At 36.0% G+C, this 22,142-nt stretch overlaps 1 protein-coding gene and 1 pseudogene across 1 annotated transcript; both read right to left on the bottom strand.

The window, feature by feature from the left end:
• Window positions 1-913: 913 nt before the first annotated feature.
• On the bottom strand, window positions 914-9,315 carry LOC141830153 (altered inheritance rate of mitochondria protein 25-like). Its single transcript, XM_074717637.1, has 12 exons — window positions 9,241-9,315; window positions 8,479-9,165; window positions 7,525-7,611; window positions 6,879-6,920; window positions 6,736-6,780; window positions 5,003-5,068; window positions 4,843-4,899; window positions 4,680-4,741; window positions 3,565-3,685; window positions 3,156-3,230; window positions 2,980-3,086; window positions 914-1,121 (listed from the first exon to the last, which is right to left on the bottom strand). The coding sequence occupies exons 2-12, from the start codon at window positions 9,070-9,072 to the stop codon at window positions 1,091-1,093; spliced, it is 1,287 nt and encodes a 428-aa protein (XP_074573738.1). The 5' UTR covers window positions 9,073-9,165; window positions 9,241-9,315; the 3' UTR covers window positions 914-1,090.
• A 1,344-nt stretch (window positions 9,316-10,659) lies between these two features.
• On the bottom strand, window positions 10,660-17,251 carry LOC141829849 (WEB family protein At5g55860-like; annotated as a pseudogene).
• Window positions 17,252-22,142: the final 4,891 nt, after the last annotated feature.

Here is a 22,142-nt window from a genome sequence, read left to right as displayed (position 1 = left end):
GTATTTATGTTCTTTATTTGAAAGAAAAGAAAAGATTCATAACATGTATTATTTTATTTTAAAAGAATGAAAAATAATGAAAATTAAATATATAAAATTATAAAAATATTTTCATTTTTTAAATTAGATAATAATTTTATTTTTTAATTATATTAATATTTATTTTATAAATATAAATTAATTATTTTTTAAATAAAAAATTAATTCTTATATAAGAGTTGAATATTATTCATTACTTTATTTTTATTTTAATAAATTATAGAATTATGTGCTCAACGTGCGAATTTTGATACATCATTTTGAGAAGATATTACTCTACTAATTATTTTTATTTTAAAATTTTTCTATGAAACATTACAAAAGTTATATTATTGTAACACAATGATTTAAAATAATAAATATATTTGCAATCATAAATATTATATTATTACAATATCTGATTTGAAATGATGGATATTTTGTAACCTTAACAAATTTACTGAAGAAAGAAAAAAAAAATTATAATTATCTAACAATGAGTTGAGATTTCGGTGGAGAAAAAATAATTGATATTCAATTGATATGCAACATCAATTATCAATTCAATTTATTTAATTTTCATGATAATTTATTTTTTTAAAAACAATCAATTTATTCAATTTTGATTTAATCTATTCCATTATTAACTGATTGCTTACCCTAACTGAGTTCAAACATAAATTCCTGTCCCATAGGATCCAGGCAGTTATTATGTAGAAAACTGGCCTCAAACATGAAATAAATGCCTTATTGTTGTTATCAATCTACATGCCTCATTATTTTAATAAATTTAGCATATGATTTTTATTTTTATTTAAAATTTTTGTGGCATGGTAACTTAATAATGTGCTACATTTGTTATAAAAGCATGCAAATAAATCTATTAAAAATGAAAACTCAGTGTGTTTATTATCATGTAGTTGAACCCAACAGAACAGCTTCAAATACACTGATCTGTTTCAGACAGATATAAAACCAAAGCTTTTGAGAAGACAAAGTAAATTGTTTTGAGAGCAGGAGTTCATACTTTCAGCTCCCCAAACATGAACCAGAGTCTGCAAGATTTGATTTCCTATTCGCCGGCAACGAGAAAGGGGAGTCCCCTGCAAGGAGTAGCACGTTCGTTAGTCGTCGACAACATGACGATCATCGAACGGTAACCTGGGCTTTCGGCGACCCAGAAGATCAGCAAATCCAAACAGAAACCGAAAATTTGAGTTTACCAGGCATATTAAGCTTGTTTGAATGAGGTAGATGAAAATGTGACAGCATAAGTTCATGGAGGAAACTAGATTGAACTGTAACCCAAAATAAGGAAAGCAGAAACTACGTTTGACTGAGAATCTAAGATGATGATGCACTAGAAAGAAGATATTGGATGCAGTTGTGCATGGTTATTGACAATTTTGGAACAAACAACAAAAAAATTAACTGAATTAACAGATGATTAGTCACTTCAGCAAAAGGTTGAATCAAGCTCATGATACTGGTGTTCCTTGCTAGCTCCAATGGAGTTATGGCCCTGTTAGTAGGAAAAGTGAGGAGTTTTCTACTTAATTATCCACAAACTGCTGTATTTAGGGTTTAAACCAAGTGTTTGCAGGCTATAGCACTGGAGAAGAAAAGGATGATCATTATTTAAAGAAAATCATGAAGTATTGACCGACATTAAAATTGAAACAGAGATTTCCCAACTATCAGAGTACACCCTCACCATAGAAGGTGAAGATTTTAATTGTCCACTTCACAAGAAAGAAATGTTTTTTCCTACTCATTGAGAATCTGTATGCTGTTACAGTAGAATCAAGCAGCTAAATACTTGGCATGTCAAAAAAAATTTGATATTAGCTAACTATAAATCAACTGACAACCAAGTATTTGGGTATGTGAGTTATTACCTTCATCAAACTTCACTGACTTCGCAAGCATATATGGGTCTGCGAAATCAAGTAATTCCAAGTAATTGAGTAATTTGTTTAGACCATCTACATACCAATTTTTAATCAGGAATATCCAAGAAGGCCTCCAGGCTAGCAAACCCATTCATGAATCAAGGGTGATATAAGAGTTAAATTGGAAGTTTAAAGATCCCTGGAAGACTGGAGATGTTTTGGAATTGTATTCAACTTTGACCAATTCGAGTCACACTTTCTTGGTGCGGAACTTTAGAGTTGGTATAATAACTTTTCTACTCCAGGTAATCAATTATGAATCTCACTTGCGAATGATATTTTGGGAACTATATTAGTATCATGATTTCGCCTTCATCCTTTACCACATATCCCCAAGTTTGATAGACCTTCAGATCTTTCAGGCTCTTTCTACAAATGGACATCTGAAAGCACTCAGCAAGAAGCCTCTAAAAAAGATTGTATACATATTTTTACATTGCTAAGTAAAGTTGGCATCTCAACTTGCGCCGAATCTGGAGTCAGGCTCTTCATTTTTTCAACTTCATTTTATTTTGAATTTACTGATATATGCATTTTATTCTAGTTAAAATTGCAAAGGTAGGTGGTGAAGTTGGAAGTTGGTCTCAGACTTACGCAAAACAGCCAAGACAGTCACTAGCTAGTCAGGACACGACTAGCATGCAAGCCCCCCGAACACTGCTCCTGCCTGAAGGAGGTCTGCACCGCCACAGGACCCGTGAGGGATTAATCCCAGCCATCCACATTAAGACAGCAAGGATTAATCCTGCCTGGATTGCACAGCAACGCAGGCACCCATTGAGCAGGGGCAGTGTGCGTAGGGCCGGCAACTCAGTTTTTTTCTCAGCTAGTTATGTTTTCTGAAACAATTTTTCCAACTTTTACCAAGTTTGCAAAACAACTTTCATTTGTTAGTTATGATTTGTCAAACCAATCCAGTAAAACCCACATTAAAAAATAACTTGTGAATTTTCAAAGCAAGACTCCGGATTCTTTAGTAATTAAAAGACAACTGAGGCAATTGGCATACCAGCCTCCATAGGTGGAGAAGTAGTCATTATCCAGAGAAATAGCAAGAGCAACAGTGACAGCTCGTTCAGAAAGAGACAGTGGACGAGCAACTTTAAACTCTTGAATCTGAAAAGAGAAAACATAAGTGACATAACATGGAATTCGTAGATATGCAAGCAAAATAGCTGCACTAACACTATCAAGTTCAGCATGAGGAAGTGAATTAGCATCCCCAAATCGTATCACATACTGGCCAGCATCTGTGAAAAGCTGCAAAAGAATAAGATAAATTATTTGCAAGTCCACAGTTTGAAAATAGGGGGAGAAGAGATACAAAAGACCATCTAGTTACGTAGGACTCAATCACAATGTTATATATGTCTGCAAATATGGAGATCCTAATATTCTGCTAAATTTGACATTGGAGGACGATAATGTTTAAGGAAAATGAAAATTTCACTTCCTCCCTCCTGCACTTTCTCAGGATAAAGATCTATTAGAGAAGCCAATAGCAAAATAGTAGGAAGATAATCTCTTCATGGATAACACATCAAATGAAGATACCTCTAATTTCTTTGTATATAACACATCGAGTGAAGATTACCTCTAGACCAATACCTCTCCAGTTACGATCAATTTGAGCCAGCACATTGCCATTTTCATCCTTTAGCGTAAATGTCCAATTCCAGAAACCAGGGTTTTCAACAACAGCAAATTGCTTGTTTCTAGATGTTCGAAATAACAAGAATAATTGAGTACTATGTTCATCAAATTTCATAAAATGATGAAAAACATGATTCGAGATGACTTTGAATCCTAAAAACAGTAAAATCCTATTTTGTACACCATTCAATTTGTCTATAATCTATCTGTTACAGCATCCCCATAACTGCATCTACCATCAGAATGTTACAGGATAATATTTAAACATTTGGTTAAATTCATATATTTGATTATTCTAAGCATTTCTCTTTTAGAAAATTAATACCTGTTACAGGATAATATTTAAACATTTGGTTGAATTCATATCATTTTGTTTTTTGTGAATAATTTTCACATTACATGTTGTAGGGAACACTTGGCACCAGGAGGAAACTTAAATGCAACAAAGAAAACACATGATATGGATGTTCAGCAGCGCTGATATGATCTTCCAACAAAAATTCTTGATCTGAACAGTAAATACCAGTCAATACATATTTTCCTATAATAGTTCTTTTGTTCTTATAATCTTTGTTCAAATTATTTTATAATGTCATCAGATCCCCCAGCCAACCAGATACTCCTATTGATCCTGATATACCACAAATATACAATTCTTAATCAGGCAAGACCTTTTGGCTATTAGGTTTCCCAGCATCGACTATAATTTCGATCATCATCATGTATGCCTCCCAAATTTACATCACGTAGGCTATTAAGTTAGGTAGCTGATTGTTAGGGAATTACAACACCTTAACTCCTTAATATTGTCATTAACACCTTGTGCATGTGTTTGATCGCCTATCTCGAGTTCTGAGTAATTGAGCAACAGAGTTAATGATCCCGAGGATAGTACTGTATGTTTACACGATGCACCAATAATTATCCAGAAAGAAATATTTCTAATTAACATATCATTTTCATTTGGGCCCATATAGTTGAGTTCCCTGTGGAAAAGAAAAGAAATGAAATACCAAGAACATCAAAATACAAAAAGTAAATAATCTGAAATGTTACCCCAAGTACAAATCATAAATTCTCCGCCAAAGATGCCAACGTCTGTGAACTACGCCAATTTCCTATAACAGAAAGAAACTGGAGCTACTCAACTATGTGTGATTCTACCAACCATGATGGGGATCATTTACAGGCTACATTACATTGAACATAAATTATGTACCTTACCGTCTACTTCTGCATATATGGTGCTGTTTATCCACCAAAAGGGCCTATGAACCTAAACAAAGTAAATGCAGTGAATGCAGTGTGGAAGTTCATTCCAATAAACTTTTAAAAAAATAGGACTTCTTGATATTTTTAGTAGTGTAGTAATTTCATACCCTAAATACTTCGTTGCCCATGGCATCAAACATATAGGCGACGAATGGGCGCCTCCCACGAAGTAGCTTCAAGGCAAGTTAAAACACTATAATAAATCTGACCAGTATCCAAATACCAAAGAAAAGTAAAATAATCGACAAAAACAAAAAAATCAAACAAGATCCATGTAAACTAACTTATGGAAAAATAGTGAACATAAAATACACTAGGATGATATCCTGTATGGCTAGTACAAGCCTTTCAACAAGAAAGAGAATTGGTGCAACACCCAATTTCAAGCTCTCCATAAATGCATTGACTAATATGAGAGGAATACTATTATACAACCTATTCCAGGTATTGACACCAGATGATGGTAAAGTGCTTGGGACTAGACAGCATAAGCCCAAAGTGACCTCAATGGGCAAAATAGATGTAACGGTTATGTAATGGATGTAGGGGTATGCATCTTTATATTAAGAATTTCACAGTATAATTAAAAAGGCATATATAATTTTTATCATGCAAAAACTAAATATTTGATATTGGAAAATTTTCTCCCTGCCCAATGAGCTCACAGGAAATATAGGTAGAAGAAAGCAGGGACTATGAGGAGACTGATGGGAAAATTGACAGGGGACTCATTCAATGATCTCATTCCTGCACATCAATGACAGTCAACTCAATTCCAGATAAGCACCTAATAATTGACATCAAACTCAATTATGGGGTGAATTCCTCAAGTCAATAGCTCAAAGCCTTCTCAAGTAGCATGCAAATAATATAAACCACAACTTGTGTAAGCAAGAATGTGTCGAGTGTAATAACTGAAGCTCTCCGACCAATGATTCAACAACTAGAAGCCTTCTAAAGTAGAATGCTAAAGATATAACCCACAGCTTGTCCAACAATGGAATATCAACCAAGATTAGCCAACCAGATCTGTAATGACAGCTAACTGTTTCTAGCAACCATGAAGCGTGCCACCTCTAGATTGTTTGCCTCCATCAGACACCTTTGCCTGATGCCAAGCCAAATCACCAAACTAAAACATACCAATCCTTTTGACACCAAAATTCAATAACAATTTAAAATTTAAAATTCAAATCAATTCCTAATTTGCATCACCTTTTCTCGTAGTGATGTTCTGAATTCTGAGTACCCATTAGCCTATTCAATCAATTCTATTCAAACTGTTACTAGATAACAAAATGTGATTGTTAAACATTTTAAACCTAATGCTTAAATAAATAATAAGTTGATGTTAAAGATCAAATTGTTAAAAACACGATATAATTTTAACCAACCCATGTAAACTTTAGAAAAACTTCTTCCTAATTCTTTCACCTGATCATTAAACAAATACACCAAACTATTCACTGGTCCTTATAGCTAATGAGTTCACAGAAGAATTCAAGAAAGTACAAAAAATTGTCTGTGCACAGTAATATAAACAATGAGTTCACAGACGAATTAAAGAAAGTACAAAACTTGTCTGTGAACAGTTAAATAAACACAAATAGAAAAAAAAACTCATTCCTAATGAATGATGCTTTCTGAAGTATGAAGTGGTGCAACAAGTTAATATGTAAACAACAGATGTGAGCAGCAAAGAAACCACTTCAGCATACAGGCATCATCAAAATGAAACAACTGAATTCAAGACCATACAGGCGTCACCAAAATGAAACTACTGAATTCAAGACCATACAGGCATCACCAAAATGAAACTACTGAATTCAAGACTGCATACCTGCCTAAAAATAACATTACTTCTCTCTCGAATGAAAGCCACAGGCTGAGGAAAACAAAATGATTAATAAACAAAAAATTGCATAAAGTAAAACAAAGATTACTAGGTTTGGTTCTCAAAGTAAAAATAAACTCTTTACATACTGACTGAGGATGACAAACATCCATGACTACATAACGGCTCTCCTGCAACACAAGAAGATACACCAATAAGGATCTTAATTTCAAAGGAAGAAAAAATGTCAAAAATAGTCCTTATAAATGATAGCTAATTGAGAATCTCAGACACTATCAATGTCATTCCTTGGTTGGGCCAGATCCATGGACTTGTTAGTGAGCCATCTGATTTGGATGCCCCAGAATGAATGTTTTGCCATCAAATAGAGTGGGATGATGAATCATAGCTGTATATCCAATAAAACATGAATGACACAAGACTATTCTGGATTCCATGCACTAGGTTGTATCAAGAGTCAAATATCTAGTTTATAACTCCAACACAACATCTTTTTCACTCGAGCTTGCACTTCAATTACAACATGCATTTTATTCTGAAAGCCAATACATTGCATAATTTTGTTTTCCATGTATGTGGAGTCATCAAATGTAGTTACCATAATTTTGATCTTTTGGCATCCATTTCATTCGCAATTGCAATTGCAATTCTCAACTGATCACGATATAGAGAGCATGATGACAAATTTCATAAGATCCTATTTAATGTTATACATAAGTCACAAGCATGACAAAATTGAACAACATAGACACATGCACACTTTGCTCTAGTTACCTGTTCAAATGCGAACATGATATTTGCCCATTCTATGTCTCTAATTATAACCAAATTGTCTCTGGAAAGAAGTGGTGCAAGTTTGACCTACAAAACATGGGGGGAAATGACAACAAATTATCAAGAGCTAAGCTTGAAAGCTGGGAGAGAACTCATAGCATCTTCAACAGAACAGTTGTCACTCAAAGCTATATGGTATGAAAACACATTCAGATAGAGTTTATGTACAATTGATGTCAAGTAAATAAATAATATACCAAAAAATCACTTATTAATACAGCTAGATGTTAGTACAGAAAGGATTCTTCGACGTCGAAAAAGTTTATATTCGCCCTGCAAGTAAACTCAAGAGGTGGTTAGGTAAGCTCAATCCCATATATGTAGCAGAATCCTCAGCTCTAATTAAGTTTCCTAATGAAATATACTCAGAATTTGTCCGTCAACACAGTTGTTTTTTGGGGAATAATCTTTTCCTGGAGACCTTGCAACTCTGCAGTTTTCTTATACAAGTGGCATGTCAAGCTCTTTGGTAATGTATCTTTGCTTATGATTTGATCAAGTGGTATACTGGCCAATAACTTTTTTTCCTGTCAATACTACTCATTCTCCTAATCCATTAAAATAACAAAAATATTTGATATAATAATTTATGATATAGGAAAGTCTAAAAAGAGCATGAGATATTCCTAAATGCTAAAAGAAAATTAACTATAACACAGTCATGAATGTCTTTGTTCGTCCGCTGTGTTGTGTCAAACTACTTATGAGGTAAGAAATTAACAAAATGCTATCTCAAGTTAGAAAAAGAAATATGATGATCATCCATAAAAACCATAGTACAGGGAAATAGACTTCCATGATGTGCATCAATCTTCTATAAGAAAGATGATAGGCGAAGCATTATCACCAACTATATTGGGGAGACAGAATTTGTGCATTTTTTTTATCACTCACCTCCTCTGGGGAACTTGGGGGCAGAAAATCACCATCATATTGACTGATTTTTGGCTGATGCATGGTTTTGTTAATAACAGAATCTTGGTCGCCCAGATCTGGTTCTCTTATAATTGACTTGAAAAATGGGAGTTGAAAAGGAAATGACTTGAGAAAAGGAAGCTGAGAAGCGAAAGTATAAAGCAAAGTGGCACCATCTTGAGCATTTGAAGCGGACTGTCTCTTTACTCCTCCATACCACACTTTCGCTCTTCGCCTCTCTTCAACCCAAACTCGTGCCAACCAGTTCCTGCGCGAAGGCTGCTCTTCCCCTGGAGAATTTGAAAATCTACGACGACTGTTTAGGCGGATTTTCAAGGCCATTAGCAGACTTCCCGTTTCACACTTTGTTCTGGCTAACCAACCCGGCATAGCTGTGATTCCCGTGCCAAATTGTTGCAAGACTTCAGAAAGGGAATACCCTGGCGGAGGGCAACTGCTGCTCGCGAAATATCTCTGCAATATAACAGCAGTCTGGTTCCTCCGAGAGCCAAAAAAAGGCATTCCTTCCCTAAACTTGATCGGAGAGGCAAACCATTTCCTCAAATACCCCATCTCAATACCAACCACACTGCCCCAAAAAATTGAATTTTTCTGCAGCTAATCGACGAGCCGGTCGTCAAAAGCGCTAGTCGTCGACCCCCAAAGCTGAAGAGAAGAAAAAGAAGGAAGGAATAAGAAAAAAAAACATACATCTCCATGGCAACGAGGAAAGGATCACACCAGGGAACGGATTCGTCGTCTTCTTCTTTCTTTTCTTTCTCCGTCGTTCCGATCGAACAATTTTGGAGGGCTTCGCGGCTGCTCCTCAATCAACTCTCTGATCTACCCTTTCCCCAATACAATTTTGATTTTTTTTATTTATAATAAATTATTTTAATTTTACTCCATATTTGAAAATAAAAAATAATTTTTATTTTTATTAATTTTGAAAAAAATACACTGATATAATTTTATTACGATTTGATAGCCGTTTCAATTTGAATATTAAATTTTAAATTTTAAAAAACTATAATTTTTATTGTGGATTAAACTATCAAATTTATAATATATCAAATTAAAATTCTTTCATAGATTTATAATTGATTACCGGGTACCATCGATTTAATTTAGATTCAAAAAATATCATTTAAATCTTTTTAAAATATTTTAAATAGTTTTAGTTATAAATTTTTTTATATTATGTTAATTATGAAATTATAACTGCTACAATTATATAGTAGTTGTAACAATTAGAATTTTATGATTATTATAACGCATCAAACTAGTTCAGGATTTAAATAGGAGATATAGACAGGTTAATAATGAAGACAGTACTAGAGGATAGTTATGTTATTTTACCAGGGATGAGATACTTTTTCCATAAAAAAATTAAAATGGGATACTTCTTTGATAATTTGGGGAAAAAATACCATTTTAATTTTTATCTTTTTTGTATTAATCCAAGTAGACCTCATAGATCAGTCAAGTTATCAGATAAATTTGAGAAGCATAAAGATTCACGGTCATGGCCCAACATTGTCAATAATTCAAATTCCACGGGCGTATAATAAATTATTTTAATTTTACTCCATATTTGTAAAATAAAAATAAAAGAATGCCTTTTATTTTTATTAATTTTTTAAAAAAATACTCCAATATAAAACCATTAAATTATGAAAAGAATTTCGATAAACCATCGTCTTTAAAACTCATCCTTGTTAATTGTAAATTTTTATCCCGGAGCATAATTGAGATAATTATGATGGAACAGAATTACTAACGTAGGCAAGAATCGAATCTCGACGAAGCTGAGGTAATATCCTCCTGTCGTAGTCAACTGTAACTTCTCAATTTATCTCCTCACAAAGGATCGTGGGACTGATCATGTGAGACCGCTGAAATGACAAATTCCACATTTTGCTGAACTTAATGATAAATTTCTCTAAAAGGCCCCTTAACTTAAGCAATTTTCTAGTTCAGCACCTCTCTGCTCAAAATATCCTTCAAGGCATGGCAACCAAAATGCAGTCTATCTTACCCATGAGTCCTCAATACCACTGCTCGAATCAATCCGACTAGAGCCACACTATCCACAATCTACTCAATCGAAGCACTCCGCGAAGCTAATCGGCTCGACTCGACTTGGATCGAGTCGACTGTATTGTTCAATATTAGTTGATGTAAAACAATTATCCAGAAAGAGTGCCAACCATCACTTTGGAGTACAAGGACTACTTCAAAATCCAGTATAGTCAGAGACAGAACTCCAACAGCACTAAGCTTCTCACAACACTTAGCAATGGCAAAAGAGAAACAAATTATACATTTAACAAAAGCTCTAACAAGTAGACTATCATATTATACAAGCCGAGGTATCGGTACGAGGATCATACAAGCTTCTCCTGGTAGACGAGATGGAGATCCGCTGTCGAAATGGCCCTTCTTCCTATTAAATATGCCACTGAAGTTTGGCAGAAGTGACTTTTTGGAAGTCGATGGTCGCATAACCTTATGATTCTCTTCAGCCTTCTCTACTATATTTGAACTGTGAACCAAGGGTTTTGGCGGCAATGTCTCTGTTGACATCTGTGTCTCAGACAGAATCCTTGAGGTAGTCTCGGTGATCCTTTTCTGCTCTTTTTCGCGCCACCTCCTTAGCTCTCCCTCAACAGCCCTTTTTGCAGCCTCAGCCATTTCTGCCCTCTTCAGCAGCCTCCACTGTAGCGGTTTCCATGTCCTCCATTTCCTTCCTAACTACCTCAAGTTTCTTAATTGCCTCATTCTCACTGGCTCGTACGGCATCCGCCTGGGCCATTGCAGCAGCAACCTTCATCTCCGTCAGTTTCTCAGACTCTTCCACTTTTCGGGTTAAAGATGCATACTCTTCTTTTGAGATTGATATGTTAGATCCAGAGTCTGAAGTTGATGCCCGAGCAACAGTTGTTTTCTCAGATAGATCTTTGATCAGGTCAAGGGCTGTTGTCTCTGCTGCTTTTGCTTCTTCAGCATCCTTCAATGCAACCTGCAACTTCTTTTCTGCTTCATCCAAGGACATTCGGGCTATCTCAGCTTCAACCCTTAGCTCCTCAGCACTCTTCTTCATTTCCTCCGCTTCCTCAAGCGCATTCTGAGATTCAGATGATAGCTGCTGAAGAGCGGACACCAAATCATCAGATGCTGTAGTAGCTTTTGATTCTGCAACCATGGCTGCCTCAAGCTCAGCTTTGCATTTCTGAAGTTTGAGGTGAAGGTTACTGACAGCAGATTCAGTTTCTGCATCTTTTTTCTTTAGATCTGCATGCTCATTGCGGACGGCTTCCAACTCAATCTTCAGTGACTCCACCAAACATCTGAGTGAATTCTCTTCTTCAGCAAATTTCTGAAGCATATCTTTAGCACCGTCAAGCTCAGCAGTTACAGTCATCACCAACTCCAAATCTGATGTTCGGGCATCTTCCAATTCCTTCTGTACAGCTGCAATCGCAGCATCAGTCTCAGCTAGCTTGACTTCAAGGTTCTTTTTATCTTCAGGATTGAATTCACTCTTTAAACATGCCAATTTCTTTTGAGCTTCTTCTAGAGCTTGTTTGTAGGACTGTCTGGCAGCATCTTTCTCAGCTCGAATCTTTAACTCTTCTCGTTGAGCTTGATCTGTAGCAAGCTTCACTTGCATGAGTGATTCCTGAGCAGCTGAAAGGTCCTTAATAAGTTGAAGAACCTTGTCCTTGTTGACATCTAAAAACTTCTTTGCTTCAGCTTCTTGCTGAAGGGCTGTGACTTTTGCCTCCATTGATGTCTCAAATTCTTTCTTGATCCTTCTAAGTTCTTGTTTTGCTGCATCAAGTTCTGTAATGGCAACTGCATACTGCTCTCTCGCATTGTCAAATTCCTGTTCCCAGTTACCATCATTGCCAATATTCTCAACTGAATACACATCTTCAAGTTTCTTGGTCTGAATTTTTGCAGCTTCAGTAGCCTTCAGTGCTGATTCTTTTGATTCATTTATTGCATTTAGCTTGTTGGTCAGTTCCTCGACAGTTCTTTTCAGTCTTTCTAGTTCAGCAAGTGCTTGGATCCTAGTTGTTTCAGCATTGTTAATTTGTTCCTCGTAGTGGTTAAGTTCTTTTTTAGCCAAGTGGAGCTGTGTCTCCTTAGCTAAAATCCTCTGATAAATGATGAAATGTGGTCAAAAATATTTGCAACAAAATATTTTACAAAAACGTGACTGTAGTTTCCTAACTTTTATATTTTTGTGATTGGAATGATATATTAATTTCTAGAGCAATACTAAATGACAGTTAAAACATACTCTGTCTTTGACAGGAAATCTGGCATTTTGAGATTAAAGCTAAAAGTTAGCAACCACAAGACATCCTACAAATCTTGTAAAATTCATATGTTTTTTGGAAAGGATATCTCATACTATAACAAAAGGGGAAAAAATGTAGGAAAATCTGGGTCTGCACTATCTAGTAACAATGGCCACTTTTTCAGTGAGAGCATTGTTTATGATTAAAGTTTTGATTGACTCACAAGTCATTTATATGTTTGCCAGAAATGCATATGGAAGTCTTTCGACTAATATCAAAGTGGAGACATCATCTCGAGGAGGTCTCGTCGTAGATACAAATAGAGGCAACCTTATTGAAGGTTGCTAGTTGATGTCGTTTCCGTTCTACGTCATTCAAAAGGTATGAAATTGTTTATATCTTATTTACGATTATGTTTGCATGTGTGTATTTCTTTAGATGGATTTTTGTCATAATTAGTGATAAAATTATTTATTACTCTTCTGTTGCCATAATTTATGAAATCAAAATTTTAAATTACGCATATAGAAACCCAACACTCATTATGTAGGGAACCGTAGTGACTTCAGGTCAGAGGACTGTTTATACTAATAGTCACGATGAAAATATTTACAATACTCATATAACAATCCGTGAAACATTCTCATGACGGATCATCCAGTACATATTCTCTAATATATACTAATGTGTTAATTTGATATTTTATATCCATGATTTGTGAGATTAAGTTATTAGTTAATTTATATGCTAGTCTTAATGTACTAATATATTGCTCTTGTATATTAGTATTTGATTAGGGATAATTAAGAGTAGTGTCTATAATATCTCACAATCAATTCAAATAATTGATATACTATACAACCGAACTATGATAATATTATATTTATTCAAATTTACACAGATTTTAAAGTAAATATAATAATCATAAAATGTTACCTTTTATTAAAATATAATATGAAATTCCCAAATCAAACATCTCATGATTGACTCTTAGAACTGACACTAACAATCTCTCACTAGCACTAGAGTCAATCACTGAAGTATCTAATACTAGTGATCTAATGTGATCATCATGTTTCCTTTGTGACAAAGTCTTGATCAGTGGATCTGTAATATTGTCATCCAGTATATATTCCTTAATATATACACATGTATTAATTTAATATCTCATATCCATAACTTAATGCACTAATATTGCTTTTGTATATTAGTACTTGATTAGGGATAATTAAGAATAGTGTCTATAGTATTTCATGATCAATTCAAATAATTTATATGTTATAGAACTGAACCAACCACTCTAGGAATTGTTATATTTATTCAAATTTACACAGATTTTAAAATAAATATAAAATGTTATCTTTTATTAAAATATGGTACACAAGTCCCAAATCAATCATCTCATGATTGGCACTGAATGCTAATACTAATAATCTCTCACTAGCACTAGAGTCAATCATTGAAATATCTAATACTTAGTGACCTAGTGTGACCATCTTGCTTCCACTGTGCCAAAATCTTGGTCAGTGGGCCCGCAATATTGTTATCTATCAATACATTGCATATCTTCACATCTTCTACATCGATAATCTTTTAAATGAGATGGAATCGTCGAAATATACGTTTGGATCGCTAATGAGACATGGGTTCCTTAGCCTGTGCAATAGCCTCGTTATTATCATAATAGAGGTCCATTAGGTTAGCTATGCTAGGAATTACACTAAGTTATGTAATAAACTTTTTGATCCAAATAACCTCTTTTACTGCATTAGAAGCGGTGATACTGCATTAGAAGCGGCGATATTCTTAGCCTCTATAGTAGAATCAGCAATTGTGTCTTGTTTTGAATTCTTCTAGCTCATAACACCACCATTGAAACAAAACACATATCCTAACTATGATATTGAATTATCCTTGTTAGTTTGAAAGATTGCATCACTGTAATCATTTACAACGAGCTCCTTATCATCTCCATATATCAAGAAATAATCTTTAATTCTTTTCAAGTACTTAAGAATATTCTTAACTGTCGTTTGATGACTTTGATGTGCATAGGGTATACATACATTCTTACTACTTTTATTGTACATCTTTATGCATTTCATAATGTTATTCTGTGTTTGTCACATCCTTTATTTGTGCATTAAGCATATTTTCTCCATTTCCTAGTTCGGAGGTCTGCTCTCGTGTTTGTGTATTTGCAGGATGAAATTTGGAGCAAAATAAGATAAAACGGAGAAAGAACAAGACAAGGTCGTGCCTACAAGGCACGACCGCACCTCATCCATTAGAGCCAAGCCAGCAGTCGTGTCCCTGAGACATGACCGTGCCAACCCTACATAAGACCAGCTGCTCCAGGTCGTGCCACCAAGCACGATCGTGCTTCATCAGCATAGCTGATCAACACACGGGTCATGCCTATAAGGCACGGCCGTGTCCTTAAACCAGAAGATCTACCAGCTGGAGCCGTGCCTATATGGCACAGTTATGCCCCACTTTTCCAGGTTAAACCAGCTTAGGGTCGTGCCTACAAGGCACGACTGTGTCTCACTTCCAGAGAAGATCCATGTAAGGGTCGTGCCTAATTTCCAGAAGGAGACCAGCTCAAGGTCGTGCCTAATAGGCACGGCTGTGTGACGGAAGATGGGGGGCGTGCTTCCAGGGTCGTGCAATGAGGCACAGCCATGTGGCGTCAGGGGCATATAAATATTTCTCATTTCAGCCCTAAAAATGGAGGAGATCTCTTGGAGCTGAATTAAGAACACCATGCCACTATCTGGAGAAGATTTCAATGATCCATCCATCCATTGAGGACTGCTCCGCCGTTTCCACCCACCATCGACGAGGAGACTGCAAGATAAGGAAGACCATACCCATTGATAAGTGTTTTATCCTTTTTCTCTTCTAGATTTAGGAGCAAGATGAACTACTTTACCTCTTCCTTGTATTGTATTTCCTCCGTCATGGAATAGACCTCTAAATTCTAGGATGTAGGAGGAATCGAGATGTAAATGGATGATTGTATTTATGGATTTGCTATTTGTCATGTTCAAGGATTTGATTATGCTTTGTTATATGGATTTGTGTCTTGTACTTATTTGATGATATGTTTGTGATGGCTTGATTTCATATGGATGAGGATGAGTTATAGTTTAATGGAAATCTTAGGATCGTATGACTGGGATGCCTTGTGACAGAAGGTGAACTTTTAATCGAACTTTTCGAAGAGATTCTTAGACTATAATGAATTCTCATGAGAGATAACTAACGGTTATTGATTGCTAGGAAGAAATCCTTAATTGAGTATTCGGTGACAGAGAGTAGGATATCAGTAATATTACTGGAATGCTCGGTGACAACGGAAGAGCTATAGAATCAGGTTATCTAGGTATCATCTCGGATTAGCAATCGTAACATTAGAGAAGTCATGATTATTCCGAAAGGTCCTAACGAGGTCTGATTGGATATCTTGGTTAGAATCTCTACATTAGTATAATCATTGACGAATGGTAAGGAATTCATAATCATCAACCATAATCTCGAGGAATTCGAAATCCTAGGATCGTTTCCCAAATCCTATCATTTAGTTGATTTTCTCTTTGGTTGAGGTTTAGGTACTTGACTTCTCTCACTCTTCCCCTATCACCAAATCTTGAATCGTGATTTCACAACTCTTTTTATGTAAAATTTACTGATTAAATTTCACGGTTCTTGTGGTTTGATATCTTTTATTACTTGACGACATTCGTACTCTTGCGAGAGCGCATCAGACTTTCATCTGGATCTGATTGCTACATGCTTATCATACTTAATGCATATGAGATATCAAGACAAGTTTATAACATAACATACATGATAGACTCAATAGCAGATGCATTAAAAATCTTATTCATATGATTCATTTCCTCTTTAGTAGAGGGGCATTGAGTCTTAGAAAGGCTCACATCATGTAACATTAGCAAGCATCCTCTCTTAGAATTCTGTATGACAAAATGATTAAGCACTTTGTTAATATATGTACTCTGACTCAAACTAAGCAATCTCTAAGATCTATCTTTATAGATCTTAATGCCTAAAATGTTGGCTGCTTCAATTAAATTTTTCATTGAGAAATAATTTTCAAGCCAAATATTTACAAACTATAGGACAGGGGCATCATTTTCAATGAGAAGTATGTCGTCTATATACAAAATATACAAAATAAGAAAGATAATTGTACTCCCACTAATTCTGTTGTAGACATAAAGTTTATCTTCATTTTTAATGAAATCAAACTCTTTAATTGCATCATCAAATCAAAGATTCCAGCTTCTAAAAGCTGATTGCATCATCAAATCAAATATTTCAGATTCTAAAAGCTTGCTTTAATCCATAAATAAACTTTGCAACTGACATACCTTTCTAGCATTCTTTGGATCAACAAAACCTTTAGATTGTGTCATGTACACATTCTTGAGTAAATTTCTATTAAAGAATGTAGTTTTGACATCCATCTGTCATAATTATGATAAACTGCAATAGCAAGTATGATCCGAATGAATTTAAGCATCGCAATTGATAAAAAAATTTCATTATAATCTATACCATGAATTTGCTTGAATCCTTTAGTAATCGATCACCCTTTAGAGGTATGCACATTCCCTTCCATGTCAATTTTCATCTTGAAAACACATTTACACCCAATGGCATTTATCACTTTAGGTGGATCAACCCAATGACATTTATCAAGTTGAAATTTTTAAACTTGAATTGTAATTTAGATGGATCAAGTCCACTAATTCATTGAATTTTATACTTTAATTTTAAATTTTAAAATAAATTAATAAACTTTCTCAACACGCGGGCCAATCCAAGCTCACCGCGAGCCAACCCACGTGCCTAGGTCAACCTATCTTAAAATGGGTTGATAAAATTTCAACCGAACCGGCCTAAATTGCTTAGCGGGGCGAGCCAACTCAGCAAGCTCAACCCAAATTGATGGTTATACCCAGCAGACTATCACCACTAACTTTCTCTTTCTCAAATATCTTTCGAAGGTGGATAAACCTCTTACAACCTATTTCTTGCAACAAGCACAAGCAATATAATCAAATATAAAAATATAAATGAAATCAAAATAAAACAAATTTTACAAATGAAAACTTTACTTTGGATACTTCTTTATCGCCTTGGATTGCCTCTTGATGGTAGAAAATACAGCAACACTTCGGCTCCAAACCCTCAACAATCGACACCTTCAAATCTTCATGAAAACCTTTTTATAGGATTGCTTTTGGCCTCAAATCCGTCTAGTAATTGATTGCTAGAACTCATCAATCAATTGTCGTCGAATCCGACCATTTAAACCTGTAGAATGACTCTTTTTTACCTTCACAATAGATTGTTCAATATCACCAATTAATTGGAAGTCATCAGTCAAACTGGGTAAACAATTCGGAAAGCTTTTGTTTGCTATTAAAGTGTCATCAATCGATTGCATAAACTCATCAGTCGATTGTTATTATAGCAAAAGTACTAGTAGGAAAATCCTAAACACGGTCACTGCAATAAACCCAAAAGTTACTGTAGCAAATCCTAATTATTGTAGCAATCCTATCTTTTAAGGTTTAGGATATGTTGTGAACCCTAGCTACTGCAACAACCTTAGTTACTGTAATAGAATCCCTAATTACTGTAGCAAATCTTAAAAACACATCAAACCCCAATTTCAAATTTTGAATCTATCGATCGATCAATTCACCCAATCAATCAACTAATACTCATGTTTCAGCCTTAACAAGGTTGAATTCTAATTTTGCATGGTATCCGATTGACCTCGACCTACCAGGACTTCCTTTGCTCAGCATCTGATCAACATGGACCTACCGAAATTTTTCATTACATAGCATCCAATCAACCTTGAGCTGTCAGGACTTCCGTTAGCACCAAATGTCTGATTCTTCATGACCCACTTAAACTTTGCTTCTCATGTCAAGTGTCCGATCCTCCAAGGTCGCCTGGATGCTATAGTCGCCAGTTCCTCGCTCCAGTCGCTTGGTACACCTCAAATCCAATAGTCGAATATTATCTCCCAGCTAGTCTCCTCGACTCCCTCCCAGTTGCTTAGAACCGTTGAACCTTACTTCTCTGCACTTGATAGATCTATTTAATTTGCCAAGCCACAGCTCCCAGTTGATTCAGCTTAGACTTGCTCTACCAAGACTGCAACTCCCATTTGACTTCAACTCCCATCTAACTCTGCTTGGACTTGCTCTGCCAAGATTTCAGCTCCTAGCTGACTCTGCTTGTACTTGCTCTGCTTAATTCTCCTAACTAGGTCTTTTTTGCTTGGTTCCCAACCAAGGTTTAACCAACTGTCTAATTCCCAACTGAAATTTTGCACTTGCCTAGTTTCACTAGGACTTCGTACTTATCAAATAACCCACTTCGCTTGACACAATCATTAGTTCACAGAAAAATTAATTTTACACTTAATCATACATTAAAATTTTTAGTTCACTATGATGCTCCCAACGCCAACAGAGGTCGGATTCATGATGAATATAATACACGATGATCTTCAGAAAGAATTAGTGGAGGGGAGAAATGGAAGCCATTAAACTAGCTCATGAAAAGAGTTAGAGTGCTTTAGGGGTAGGTGAGGGTAGTCAGAAGGTTTTGGGATGTTGGCTTTGATGCCTTAGGGTAGTTAGAAGGTTTCGCAGAGGATTGTATTGTTAGCTAAGGTTGTTTAAGAGACAAGATGGTCAAACTAGGGATCACACTACGATGTCAACTTAATATCGAACTCCATTTTTACACTTAATACATAATCATTAATTCACAGAAAAACTAATTTTACATTTAATCATACATCAAAATTTTTAGTTCACTGTGATGCTCCCAGCGCCACCAGAGGTCAGATTGATTGATGAGAAATATAATACACGATGACCTTTAGAAAGAATTAGTGGAGGGGAGAAATGGAAGCCATTAAACTGGCTCATGAAAAGAGCTAGAGTGCTTTAGGGGTAGGTGAGGGCAATTAGAAGGTTTTGGGATGTTGGCTTTTGATGTCTTACGGTAGTTAGAAGGCTTCGCAGAGGATTGTATTGTTAGCTAAGGTTGTTTAGGAGACAGGATGGTCAAACTAGGGATCCTCTGCCAAAGTGAGGATGCCCCCCCTACCCCTAGAGGTCATCTACACTAAGGAGTTTATGTGTGTATATATGTGTCGTTGTGTGGCACACTATGATGTCAACTTAATATCGAACTCCACTTTTACTAGCACAGTTAGTGGTTGGGCTCAAATCATCTCTCAAGGATAGTGGTTGTCTCTAAACAAAGAGTTTAATCAATGTTTGGGGGGTTGATAAGCAATTAAAGATAATGCGAGTAGAAAAATGCATCTAAGCAAGTCTAATGCCAATTAGGATCAGAATGGAGAAATTAAACTAAACCAATTTGTCATGAAATCACTAACTACAAAGCACGAATGAACTACAACTAGTCAAGGGAAACCATTGCAAGTAACTAAACTAACAACATAGTCAAACTAGAACATAACTCGTGGAAGGGACAATTCAACAAACAAATGGTGAGCACAATAAACTACAACTAAGCATCTATCGAAATGGCAAGGAATAGGCACTGTAAAGGGAGTAACAACCTCAACAACCAACAATTGACAAATCAAAACCAAACAAATGGTGAGCTCAATAAACTGCAACTAAGCATCTATCGAAATGGCAAGGAAAAGGCACTGTAAAGGGAGTAACAACCTCAACAACCAACAATTGACAAATCAAAACCAAACAAATGGTGAGCACAATAAACTGCAACTAAGCATCTATCGAAATGGCAAGGAAAAGGCACTGTAAAGGGAGTAACAACCTCAACAACCAACAATTGACAAATCAAAACTAAACAAGAGGAGTCAAAAACAAACTAAGGGAAGCCCAATGTGTATGGATGATGAGGCTCATGACAAAATCCAGCGAAGAACTCAATCAAGTCTTGAAGATAAAGTTGCAATGGTGGAATGGTTCAAACTCCGTAATCCAAGAGTTTGGTGGAGGATCCGAGCCCTCCCTAATCTGTCTGAGCTTGGAGTACCATCAAAGATGAAATGGGTCCTCTTCCTCTAATCCGAGAAAGGAGAGGATGTTAGTGAAGTGATGGAAATCGTTGGAGGTCATCGGAAGTGAAGCAAACTCTCCTTTCTAATATGAGGAGAGGTGGAGAAGATGGAAATGTTGGTGGAGAAAAGAATGAGGATTGTGGAGAGCAATCCCTAACACATGAGCACAGCACCTCAGTTATATGTTGCTAGCCAACTTTTCCCTTACCACTTATACCAACCCTTTTAACCAACCCAAACCATTTAAACCAATGCTTAGCCATGCAACCACGGAGCATCTAGCATGCCCATGTCTATAGGCACGCCCTGGCCATGCCAGGTTCTGATGAAGTGCAGCACGGCCATGCCTGTAGGCACACCCTGACCATGTCAGGTTCTGACCAGGTGTGATACGGTAGTGCCAAATGGCACGAGTAGGCCGTGTCACAAGCTGTTTACTCCGTATTGACATTGATCGAAGAGGTCATTGAAGGGCACAGCTTGGCCGTGTCAAAGGGCACAATTAAGTTGTGTTTCTTACTGAGTAGGCCCCAAGACTCCTCAATATGCTCCTCATATACCCTACAAAACAAAGTATGTACCAATTTAAACATTAGGGCCATCATTTAAAAGATATTTGCATTAAAGCTCTAAACAATTCAATGCTCGTAAAACATGATAAGTAATGCGAATAAACTATACAAGTGGATTCAAAAATTAAGAAATGAATCAAAATAATGTGTCAAATTGCTAGTTATCACCCCCTCAGCGTAGCCCTAGTAAGGTCTAGCGATTGGCTATTGGACCCGTTGGTGGCAATAGGACGCTTACCCTAGAGGTCATCTACACTAAGGAGAAGAAACAGAGGGAGAATAGAAGCTTATAGGAAAGATGCACACGAGAGAAAACTAGGGAGGAAGACAGCGGGCCAAAAATGAAATTAGAGTATGATGAAAATTGACCCTTATAAACCCTTCCCCTTATTTAATCCAACAACAAGAAAACACTTCGACGCTATTAAAATCTTGAATCCAATGACACGTGGCTACCTCAGGTTCCTCTAAACCCTTGATTGACGAGGAGGGAGCAACCGTAGAGTTTGAATGACATGGGGCAACCACATGCAAATAATCAACCTCTAGAAGAGCTAACACTGCAAGCAAGATTTGCTCCCAATTAGAAGGTGCAATTCAACCTTGAGATTCTCGTGCCCCATCCAATGTGCAAATTATCCT

This window comes from Curcuma longa, chromosome 5 (assembly GCF_044706935.1).
Source record: "Curcuma longa cultivar G26 ecotype Majalengka, Jawa Barat chromosome 5, ITB_CL_G26_1.1, whole genome shotgun sequence".
In the NCBI taxonomy this organism is placed as follows: Eukaryota; Viridiplantae; Streptophyta; class Magnoliopsida; order Zingiberales; family Zingiberaceae; genus Curcuma; species Curcuma longa.
The sequence above is the reverse complement of the archived record's forward strand: the minus strand, read 5'-3'. Positions and strand labels throughout refer to the sequence as shown.

Bases quoted from the DNA above. Each gene is read 5' to 3' on its own strand.
- LOC141830153 (XM_074717637.1), bottom strand. From the start codon at position 9,072: ATGGGGTATTTGAGGAAATGGTTTGCCTCTCCGATCAAGTTTAGGGAA. The intron at 6,921-7,524 runs GTAACTAGAGCA...CTTGTGTTGCAG, and splicing joins TCATGTTCGCATTTGAACAG to GAGAGCCGTTATGTAGTCAT. The intron at 6,781-6,878 runs GTATGTAAAGAG...TGTTTTCCTCAG, and splicing joins ATGTTTGTCATCCTCAGTCA to CCTGTGGCTTTCATTCGAGA.